This window comes from Pituophis catenifer, unplaced genomic scaffold (genome assembly GCF_029215685.1).
Source record: "Pituophis catenifer annectens isolate HBS135680 unplaced genomic scaffold, rPitCat1.0.hap2 SCAF_2, whole genome shotgun sequence".
NCBI lineage: Eukaryota > Metazoa > Chordata > Lepidosauria > Squamata > Colubridae > Pituophis > Pituophis catenifer.
In genome coordinates this window covers 27,825,703-27,837,832 of record NW_027256882.1, presented here as the reverse complement: position 1 = coordinate 27,837,832, position 12,130 = coordinate 27,825,703, and the positions used below count along the sequence as shown (strand labels likewise).

Genomic DNA, 12,130 nt, shown 5'->3' with positions numbered 1-12,130 from the left:
CTCCATGGCATAGGACCCGGGTACCTTCGAGACCGACTTCTGCCACCAATAGCCTCCCACCGACCAGTCCGCTCCCACAGAGAGGGTCTCCTCAGGGTGCCATCGGCCAAGTTATGTCGGCTGGCGACACCCAGGGGGAGGGCCTTCTCTGTGGGAGCCCCAGCCCTGTGGAATGAACTGCCCCCGGAAATACGTAAGATCTCTGACCTCCGGGTGTTTCGCTGCGCTCTGAAGACCCTGTTGTTCCGCCAGGCCGGGCTATTAACATAACGTTTTTAAATTGGGGTATTTTAAATTTCTGGGATTTTAATTGGAGCCTAATTATTTAATGATTTTAAATTTTAATTGTTTTGTTTCTGTGTTTTTAAATAGGCTGTACACCGCCCTGAGTCCTTCGGGAGAAGGGCGGTATAGAAATAAAATTATTATTATTATTATTATTATTATTATTATTATTATTATTATTATTATTATTATTATTATTATTATTATTATTATTATTATTATTGCAGAAATGATGTAATTTTTAAAAAATCTTTTTGGGAGTTTTATTTGCCTTTTTTATCATGATAAATGATAGAAATGCCAGGTGTGGTTCCTCATATAATGAGAAAACGAGAGAAAAAGCAGAAGGGTTTCAAAGTCTTTTCTTAACAGTTCCAGGAATTCAGGGCACCAAGCATGTCTATTCAGATTTTGTCAAGAATGTGGCACGCAAGTCGAAGAAAAAGTATGAACAGCACATATATTGGGGGAATTTGGGGCAGTGACAAAAGCAGTGTAAAATTTCAGATGTAAAAGCTGTTCTCCCTTGCAGGTGACCTTCATGGAGAAGAGCTATAGGAATATTGAACTGAGAAGAAAAGGAGTTGTGATTTTGAGCACAAGATCTCCAGGTTTATTTGCAACTCCTACTGTGATCTCCTTTGCTTGGAGGAGCCTCCTTGTTAGCCTTTGATTGCTGGTGAGTGAGAGCGCACCAAGGGACTGATACTTTTGTGGTTCCCCCTCACTTGGTGGGGAGATGTGACAAAAACAGTAGATGTTTCATTTCTAAAACAGCATTGCGTAAGAATCACAAATAGACATTTCAAACTCAAGGCCTGTGGAACAGTGAGTGGATGGCCCTGGCCGGACACTCCCCCTGGGTGTGCACACAGGTGTCGAGTGCGCGGGGTCTGGCAGTGCCCAGCAGCAGTTGCAACTGATTGACATCACACCATCTGGCCCCCTCTTGCTCGGCCTCACAGAAGCAATTGCCAGGGGAGGGGGGCACCAAGCAAGTTGCAATGGCAGAATGCAGAAGCGATCGTGCGGTGGTGGTGGTGGCGCTGGGCAAGCAGCAGAGGTTTTTGATCAAGAACTACAGGTTGGAAGCTTTAGATTCAGCTCTGTCCTTGTCTTCTGGAGATAAAATTGTGCTAGCAGAGCTCTCCTACCATTACAATGGGGCAAGCCATTGCTGCCACATTTGGGGATCTGTGTGGTGCCCGTGCTACTGAGGGAGAGCAAAACCTCAGGCAGGGTAGGCTTGGGCCTAATTTTCTACTCAGTAAACAATTCAGAGGCTTCATTTACATCTCCCCCCCCCCCCACTGCACCACTCGTGCACACTGCCAGAATCAGCTCTCACATGGCCAGAATCATATGGCACGGGTGAGGAGGGGGATCTAAATGACTGCGGCCTCCCGCCCACTCTGTCTTGACTTTCCCACAGTCACAACAAAGCAGGCAGCCATGCGGAGCATCGGGATTGCGTGTCTCCCACCCTGTGCCTCTGCCTCTTCCTGCTGTTGTTGCCGTGAGGACAAGTTTCCACTCACTCTTGTCTCATCTCTCAGCTTGTGTCCTCCCCATGCCTATATCTCTGCCTGCTGCTTGAACAGGTAATCAACTCACCTGCACTGTGCAGCCCCAGAGTGGGCCAATCAAGCTGCTGGACACCGTTGGCCCCCATGCGTGCTGCCTCCTATATGTGCTCCGGTGGGGTGGGGCACCTGACTGGGCTGATCATCCTGATACCGTGTTTCCCAAAAAAATGCGTTTTTTGGACCCCTCCCCCCCCCAAAAAATATAAGACCGAGTGTTATTTTCATGGAAACATGGTAGTTAAATCACGCTTATTACTAACAAGTCCCAAACATCATCAAGGTTACTAAGCACAACATACATTTTATATACTTCTAAAAACACCATTCCTTGCTCTTCTAATTCGAGGACGGTTTTCCTCATAAACTGGAGGTGATCCAACACACTTTCTCCCAACTTCAGCCTTGTTCAATAAAGTTTTCTGGTGAGAGTCACTTAGCCAGCCAGCATTCTCTAGCAGATGTATGTTCACACACATGTATGACCTGATTATCTTCCAAGCACAAAATGATGCTGGCTATTGCTTTCTCATTTTGCCTTTGCCCCTCCTCATTGAGATCTGCTGGAGGATGCTTACAACTGTCGACAAATCCTCCCTTTACAGAAACATCTTTATGCTCCCTGAGAGATAATTCATCTCCTTTAAGAGGAACTACAGGAAACCCTCCTCCCATTCCTGTAACACATAGCTGCCTTTACAGGCCAATCATCCTCAACCTCCCTGAGGTTCACAGTGAAACTTTTACCTCAGAAAAAGTTTACTTCTGGCTCTTCAGGGTGCTTCTGGGCCCATAACCTGTCAGGGAATTGCATAGCCGGGTTCCAAATGGAGTCATAGATGCTGACACAAACTTGTAGTTTTAAATAAATCTAGCTATATATTACAAGTACATAAACAGTAAACTAGATAGGGGCATCATCAGGTAAATCAGCACAGCAGGAAAAATCATGAGGTAAATTACAGACAACACATACAGAGGAAAAAAGGCGGGAAACAAGGAAACTCCCCCTTTACACTCACAGCAACCAATCTCATCTTAGATTGCCTCATGCAGCAGCCAGCTCTCTCCAACCAACTAGCTATAACTGTGTATTCTTACTCATTGTCTAACTAACCCTTCACAGCTATTAATTTAAATATTTTAACAACCTGACTCCCCTGGAGCATCTGGCCTGCAACTTTTAGGGCTCAGCACCTAATCTCCGTAAGCTAAATAGCATCACATTTCACTGTTTCGCTTGGCTCAAAAGTCAGTACCTAGAAATCAAAAATGGCTTGATGGCATTTAATAGTGGAAACATCTTGCAAGTGCCTTAGGTAGATATCATTAGATAGATATCAGGTGATGGCGATCAGTTAGGCAACATCTGTGCCTGAAACCCCCATAATACAATAGGGGGTGCCTGTGGTTGAGTTTAAGGAGTTAAAACCATAGAATACGGTACTGCTAGAAAGGATATGAGTAGAAAAGCACAGAGGAATTTCCTCTATCGGATCACTCAATGGGAGGAAAATGGAGTGCAAAGCGGCTTTTGTGCTCTTCCCACGGTCGAAGCAGCAGCTGGCAGGTGAGTTGAGGGCAGCAGGTGGGAGGAGAGTCCGGGAACAAGTCGGGTTGTTCGGTTTCCTCCACGGCCTGGAAGCAGAGAAGGAACTGGGCTGAAGCCTCTCAGCTGCTGCTGCTGCAGATTCCTTCCCTCCCCAAATGGAAGCCCACTGGTGCTGCAGGCTGTGAAACTGGTGGCTGCAAGTTTCTGCTGGTGGGAAGATTGAAAAAGTCTCTTTCAAGTGAAGGTTGATTCTTTGGGAATGGCTTCCCTCCAGAGGTTGTGGCTGCTCCCATCACTGGAGGTTTGTAACAGGGTTGGAAGGAACCTTGCAAGTCTTCTAGTCCAACTCCCTTCTCAAGCAGGAGTCCCAACACCATTTCAGACCAATGGCTGTCCAGTCTTTTCTTAAAACCTTCCAGTGATGGAGCCCCCACAACCTCTGGAGGCTGGTTAATTATTCTCGCTGTTAGGAAGTTTCTCCTTAGTTCTAGGTTGCTTTTCTCCTTGATTAGTTTCCATCCACTGCTTCTTGTCTTGCCTTCCTCTCTTCTTTGTGGCAAATCCTCAAGTATTGGAACGCTGCTATTATGTCACCCCTAGTTCTTCTTTTCACTAAACTAGACATAGCCAATTCTTACAACCATTCTTTATATGTTTTGGCCTCCAGACCCCTAATAATCTTTGTTGCTTTTTTTCTGAACTCTTTCCAGAGTCTCAACATTTGTTTATAATCTAGTGACCAAACCTGGATGCAGTATTCTAAGTGAGGTCTTATTCTTTATAAAATGGAACTACTACTTCATGTGATCTTGAGTCTATCCTTCTGTTAATGCAGCCTAGGATTCCCTCATCTAAATTGAAGAGTCCTGGGCCTAAAACCGAAACTTGAGGTACTCCACTAATTACTTCCCCCCATATAGATGTAGTTCCTTTAAGGAATACACTTTGACGTCGGTTTGTCAGACAGTTATGAATCTATCTGTGTGGATGGATGATGTGTCTGTCCCACATCTTCTAGGTTATGGACGACTTTGTCAAATGCCTTACTGAAATCCAAATATAACATATCCACGGGATTTCACTGGTCCACTAATTTAGTTACTTTGTCAAAGAATGAAATAAAATTGTTTGGCATGATCTGTTTTTGACAAACTCATGTTGGTTTCTGGTTATAACTTTGCCTGTTTCTAGGTATTTACAAATCTGTTGTTTGGTTATCTTTTCCACAATCTTCCAAGTATTGATGTCAGGCTGATTGGTCTGTAGTTTTGTGGTTCTATTTCCCCCCACCCCTTTTCTTTTTTTTGAACATGGGAACTACATCAGCTCTTTTCCAGTCCACTGGAATTTCTCTGGTATTCGAATATCTTTGAAAGGTATGTTTCAATGGTTCTGAGATCATGTCTGCCAGCTCCTTCAGAACTGGGATGTAATCAATCTAGTCCTAGTGGTTAGAACTTGTCTAGAGTGGACAGTTATTGAGAACCATTTGGGAATATTCAGTTGTATATGCAGTCCTCACTTACCACGTCTTCCCTGAGCCTTCAAAGTTACTATGGCCCCGTAAAAGAAGACGTAAACCTGATCCATTAATTTGTGGTCATTGTAGCACTTGTTCATTGACCACAAATCAGCAGTTCCTGTGGGTAGGAACGTGCAAGAAAAGGAGTTGCACCAATTTGTGTTCTGCCAACTGGTGCACATTTATGCTGGTCGCTGCATCTGACACTCATATTCCCAATTTGTGACCTTCCCAGCTAGCTTCTGACAAGCAGAATCAGTGGGAATACTGGCAGGAAATTAAATGTCCCAGTCATATGAAATTGCCTTTAATTAGGCAATTAAAGTAATTTTAATTGTAATTTAAATAGTAATTAGCTTAATTACACAATAATTAGCTTAAGAACTATAGAGGAAGAGATGTAAGTTGGCACTGTCATGTGACATCATGCTTAGTGATTGGGCTGTTTAGTGACGCCGATACCAGTTCCAATCGTGGCTGGTACGTGAGGACTGCTTAAATTGGGATGTCACCAGAGTGTTTGTGGACAATGTTTTCTGGCCTTATTTGGAGCTGAGGACTTCCATGAGGAAAACTGGTACCTCAAATCTTGCAGAGACTTTAGGCATCATTTCATCAGTTAAAGCCCCCACATGTCTAAAGTTAGCTCAGAAGGTTTGACTGTAACCATTTTGGGACATTTGGTGAGACATAGATTTTCTCCATTTATATATGTGTGGATGTATCTGTATTTACCTCTGTATGCATATGTCTGTAATTATATAATCTATCCCCAGCAGTTCCAGATATATTTGATGATAACCCTTTGCAATGCTAAAAATTTTGCCTTGGTAGTACAGGGGTTTAAGGCACCCTGTTATTAAGCTTATTAAGACCAGCTGCCTGCAATTACTGCAGGGTTCGAATCTCGCCAAGGCTCAAGGTTGACTCAGCCTTCCATCCTTTCTAAGGTAGGTGAAATGAGGACCCAGTTTGTGGGGGCAATAAGCTGACTTTGTATAAATATACAAAAGGATGAAGGCTATTGCTGAGCACATTGTAAGCTGCCCTGAGTCTTCGGAGAAGGGCGGCATATAAATCAAATTTAAAAAAATAAATAAAAAATTGACCCAAATCAAGGAGAATTTCATGATTTCTAGCATTGTGACCTCTTCGTTTTTTTTTTTCTGTATACTTTTTTTCTTTTTCTCATATCTTCTGCAACCATTTTATAATTAACAATACACTTTTCTTTGAATCCTATAGACAAAAGAGGATGGCAATAAGAACACTCTGGACAACTAAGAATAACAAGCAATGTTGAAAAGGAAAACAAATGGACCCAGAAATCAAACTATTTTCCATTTCCTTCAGAAAACCACACAATTCTCCTTCCCCGGCAGCTAGACAAAAGAGAGAAAATCAAATTAGATTCTGAGCTGGAAAAAATAGGTTATGTGGAAGGATAAGGATACATTACATAAAAAGTCAAGGGAGATTATTTTTTCATTCCGAAAAAGAGGGGTATCTCTGGAAGTCAGTGGGGAGGAAAAGGTCCATTGGAAAGCCACGTAGAACAGACTGTGATGCAGGCCTCGCTCTGGGAGGGAAAAAACAGTTTGAATCAAAGCAGCACTAAACAAGGGATCATCCATATATTTGACCTACTCAGGAATATCAGTTGTGGAAAAACTCCATAGATGTGCCTATTGTGGGAAAGAGAGAACTTTAAAATCACAGCTGATTATGCATGAGAGGATCCAGACTGGAGAGAAGCCATACAAATCTCAGTGGGACAAAACCTTTGGTCAAAATAGCTCTGTTGTGGTTCATGGAAGGACCCACACAAGAGAGAAGCCGTACAAGTGCTCTCAATGCAGTAAATGCTTGAGGGAGTATGGCAACTTGGTGATATATCAAAGACACACAGGAGACACAACCTTTTGAATGTCCTGATTGTGGGAAAAGTTTAAATAAAAATTTTGACCTCATTAGCCACCAGAGGACTCACACAGGAAAGAAAACATTTGGGTGTCCTGATTGTTGGAAAAATTTCACTCAGAATTCCATCCTGGTGATAGAGCAGATGACTCACACAGGAGAGAAACCCTTTGAATGCCCTATATGTGGGAAAAGTTTTAGTCAGAACTCCAGATTGGTGAATCACCAGAGGACACACACAGGAGAGAAACGCTTTGAATGTCCTGATTGTGGGAAAAGTTTCAATTGTAATTCTGACCTTGTGATACACCAAAGGATTCACACAGGAGAAAAACCCTTTGAATGTCCTGACTGTGGGAAAAGTTTCAGTCGTAATTCGAATCTGGTGAAACACCAAAGGATTCACACAGGAGAAAAACCATTTGAATGTCCCATCTGTGGCAAAAGTTTCAGTCACTATTTCAGCCTCGTGATACACCAGAGGATTCACACAGGAGAGAAACCCTTTGAATGCCCTATATGTGGGAAATGTTTCAGTTGTAATTCTGACCTAATTAAACACCAGAGGACTCACACTGGTGAGAAACCCTTTGAATGTCCTGACTGTGGGAAAAGTTTCAGTCGTAATTTCAACCTGGTGATACATCAGAGGACTCACACAGGAGAAAAACCATTCGAATGTCCTGCCTGTGGGAGAAATTTCAGTGATAATTCCAGCCTGGTGAAACATCAGAGGATTCACACAGGAGAAAAACCCTTTGAATGTCCTGACTGTGGGAAAAGTTTCAGTCGTAATTTCAGCCTGGTGATACATCAGAGGTCTCACACAGGAGAAAAACCATTTGAATGTCCTGAATGTAGGAAAAATTTCAGTGATAATTCCAGCCTGGTGAAACACCAGAGGACTCACACAGGAGAAAAACCCTTTGAATGTCCTGACTGTGGGAAAAGTTTCAGTCGTAATTTCAGCCTGGTGATACATCAGAGGACTCACACAGGTGAGAAACCCTTTGAATGTCTTGAATGTGGGAAAAGTTTCAGTCGTAATTTCAGCCTGGTGGTACATCAGAGGACTCACACAGGTGAGAAACCCTTTGAATGTCCTGACTGTGGGAAAAATTTCAGCGATAATTCCAGCCTGGTGATACATCAGAGGACTCACACAGGAGAGAAACCCTTTGAATGTCCTGTCTGTGGCAAAAGTTTCAGTCAGAATTCCAACCTAGTGATACATCAGAGGACTCACACAGGAGAGAAACCCTTTGAATGTCCTGACTGTGGGAAAAGTTTCAGTCGTAATTCGGAACTGGTGATACACCAAAGGACTCACACTGGAGAAAAACCTTTTGAATGTCCTGACTGTGGGAAAAGTTTCAGTCGTAATTCTTATCTGGTGATACACCAAAGAATTCACACCGGAGAAAAACCCTTTGAATGTCCTGTCTGTGGGAAAAGTTTCAATCGGAATTCCAACCTAGTGATACATCAGAGAACTCACACAGGAGAGAAACACTTTGAATGTCCTGACTGTGGGAAAAGTTTCAGTCGTAATTCTGAACTGGTGATACATCAAAGGTCTCACACCGGAGAAAAACCCTTTGAATGTCCTGATTGTGGGAAATGTTTCAGTCAGAATTCCTATCTGGTGATACACCAGAGGATTCACACAGGAGAAAAACCCTTTGAATGTCCTGAGTGTGGGAAAAGTTTCAGTCAGAATTCCAGCCTGCTGAAACACCAGAGGACTCACACAGGAGAGAAACCCTTTAAATGTCCTAAATGTGGGAAAAGCTTCAGTCAAAATTCCCAACTGGTGATACACCAGAGGACTCACACAGGAGAGAAACCCTTTGAATGTCCTGACTGTGGGAAAAGTTTCAGTCGTAATTCGGAACTGGTGATACACCAAAGGACTCACACTGGAGAAAAACCCTTTGAATGTCCTGACTGTGGGAAAAGTTTCAGTCGTAATTCTTATCTGGTGATACACCAAAGAATTCACACCAGAGAAAAACCCTTTGAATGTCCTGTCTGTGGCAAAAGTTTCAATCGGAATTCCAACCTAGTGATACATCAGAGAACTCACACAGGAGAGAAACACTTTGAATGTCCTGACTGTGGGAAAAGTTTCAGTCGTAATTCTGAACTGGTGATACATCAAAGGTATCACACCGGAGAAAAACCCTTTAAATGTCCTGATTGTGGGAAATGTTTCAGTCAGAATTCCTATCTGGTGATACACCAGAGGATTCACACAGGAGAGAAACCCTTCGAATGTCCTGAGTGTGGGAAAAGTTTCAGTCAGAATTCCAGCCTGCTGAAACACCAGAGGACTCACACAGGAGAGAAACCCTTTAAATGTCCTAAATGTGGGAAAAGCTTCAGTCAAACTTCCCAACTGGTGATACACCAGAGGACTCACACAAGAGAGAAACCCTTTGAATGTCCTGACTGTGGGAAAAGTTTCAGTCGTAATTCTGATCTGGTGATACACCAAAGGACTCACACCGGAGAAAAACTCTTTGAATGTCCTGTCTGTGGCAAAAGTTTCAGTCGGAATTCCAACCTAGTGATACATCAGAGGACTCACACAGGAGAGAAATCTTTCAAATGTCCAATCTGTGGATGTTATTTCAGGCATAAATCATCCCTTATTGCACACAAGGAAATCCATATGAGGCAAAAGTAGATAAGTTTAAAGAAGGCTTGTATTTCATTGCAATCTCCCATTGAAATTGTCGGTGAGAAATTGACTATTTGAATTCTGACCTGATTCTTTTTATTCAAACATGTCTCAGGATTACACTTGTAGGTGGGGAAAAAAAGAAAGCGGAAAGGGTAACTAATTGTTTCTGGTTTTCAGCAGCAGTTTCTGGATATTTCATTTTTGCAGAAGTAGTGGAATGCCTGAAAAAGACATTTGGGTGATGTGTTTGTATATTGATTATGGAATTCCCACATCTGGAGTTTCAGTCTTCTGCCTTAGTTTCCTCCAGATTTGGGGCCCCAGAATTCCCCAACGAGCATAAAAGTTGTCCTCAAGATACAATTATTATGGGCCTTGCAATTATGGTTGTGTGTTATAAGGGCCATTAACTGCTTTCCTTAACTACCTGCATCCCCCTGCTCTCCCTGATGCAGCCATTAATTGAATGTGCAAGTTGCTAAGCAGAACACTGGCTATCTTAGGCCTGAGGAAAACTCTTGGAGGCCTAGAGCAGGGCCTGTATTACCTGCTGCAGGCATCCCTCGGCCTTCCTCCAAGACACGCTGTGCTCTGTTTCCAACTGTTGTGTCCCCTAGGCCCTTCCCTCCTCTACACAGTCCCCCCAGTCCTTTCACTCTCTCCCTCCCCCACAGGGTCCCCACAGGTTTTTTTTCACACTCCTACTGGGTCTCTGTAATCCTTATGGTGGACTCCCACCCCACTAGGCCTCACACCCTCCACCTCCTTACCTCTCTGATCCTCATGTTGGGGAAGGGGAGGGACCCGCATCCCTGGCCCTCATGACTGTGTCCTGGAAGCAGTGATCATTTTCAGTGGGCTCTGGATTTGTTCCTGGGCCATGCAGCGGACTTGTGGAAGCGGCTGCTATTTTGCCACACTGTTGCGCAGAAGAGTGACAACAAATCTCTCTGTTTTGCTAACTTAACATGAGGGGGAAAATGTACAGTATTGAAAAATGATTCTTTTTAAAAATGCATTAAGTTAGAATTATCAGTAGCTTTGACAAGGGGAAAAAATGGGTATTGTCGCTGTTGCTATGACCGTTACGGCAAGGCAAGTTGCTCAGAGTTGCCTCAAACTGTGAATTGGGTAGCAATTAATAATTTAATAATAGTTTTATAATAAATTAATTTAATAATAAAAAGGTAATGTAAAGCTCATTTCCCAACTCTTGCTCAGTGATAAGGACTCCACACATACAGTGGATCTCTAAGACAATTGTTAATTTGTAACCTATCCTTTGTGCATTCCACATCTCTATGACCAATCTGTCTTCCTCAGCTTCCCTTGCCTCTTCATTATAAATCGAAAATTTGTTTCAGTCGTACATCAGCCTAGCCACTCTGTGCCTCTGATGATGGGAGCTGCAATTAGGCTTTTGCCTCTTAATTTATTTGTTGCATTGCTATCTGTCCCAGTCCTAAATTCTATGAAAGAATGACAGTTCATTAGGCACAGTTAAAAAATTTGAGTGGCTAAACTGGATCTGTTTTGGTTGGCATTCTTCTCAGATTCAAGGATGGTCTTGCTCCATCCTTTCTCCATCAGTGCCAGTCTGAGCGATGGAAAGTAGGACATTTGAAACTGGACAACTAAGCTATGCTTTTCCTTTTAACTTTACAACCGCTAAAGCAGCAATTGGTTGTGCCAGTGGATTTGCAGGATTTTGAAAATCATAGAATTACTGAGGATCTATCTGACTTCCCTAATGATTCTCTGAATTCTGAACCAGATTCATCGCGAAACTTGAGGTCACCATAGATGGAGACAGTGAGTAGACACAAATGTTTCAGAAAGTCTAGGGATGAATTTCTATAACATAAGAAGAACTTGGCTGAGCAATTTGAAAGCTGGTCTTGAGTGTGGCATTTGGGTATTTAAAGGTGCCTGTGCCCTCTTCTTGGTTCTTCTGGGCTCTGGACTCCCTGGTTTTATTCCTTCTTTTAAAAGATTGAGAATTTCACAAGTTATTCCCAAGCTAGAGCTTCATCCAGAATGGGTTTGTTAAAAACAGATCATGCCAGAGAAACATCATTGCCATTTTTTATAAAGTAACTAAACTAGTGAATTTGTAAAATGTTGTGGAGATAATATACTTGGACGTCAGCAAGACATTTGACAAAGTAGACAACAACTTATTTCTTGGTAAGATAGAACAATGTGGGATAGACAGAAACAGCACCAGGTGGATTCACAATTGACTGACAAACTGCATTCAGTTGATAGTCCTCAATGAACTACATTTACATGGAGAGAAGCATGCAGTAGGGTACCTCAAGGTTTAGTCTTGGGCCCATTACTCTTCAATATCTTCATAAATGATCTAGAGAGGGGATAGGAGGGGAACTCCTGAAATTTGCAGATGACACCTAGTTTTGGGGGAAGAGCCAATACTTTAGAAGATGGGCTCAAGATCCTGAAGGAACTTGACACGTGAGCATTGGGCCAACAAAGTGCAGTTCAGTGGTGAATAAACTAAGATCCTACACTTAGGAAAAACCAAATACACAGGTAGTGAATAAGGTAGTACCTGGGTCAAC

At 42.8% G+C, this 12,130-nt stretch overlaps 2 protein-coding genes across 2 annotated transcripts in view; one reads left to right on the top strand and one right to left on the bottom strand.

Annotated features, from left to right (window-relative positions):
* LOC139310039 (zinc finger protein 252-like) overlaps positions 1–12,130 on the bottom strand; it is a 371,392-nt gene that overhangs the window by 281,461 nt on the left and 77,801 nt on the right. The window lies entirely within an intron of this gene.
* On the top strand, positions 3,842–9,630 carry LOC139311958 (zinc finger protein 850-like). The gene is made up of 2 exons (XM_070936481.1): positions 3,842–3,869; positions 7,024–9,630. The coding sequence occupies exons 1-2, from the start codon at positions 3,842–3,844 to the stop codon at positions 9,549–9,551; spliced, it is 2,556 nt and encodes an 851-aa protein (XP_070792582.1). The 3' UTR covers positions 9,552–9,630.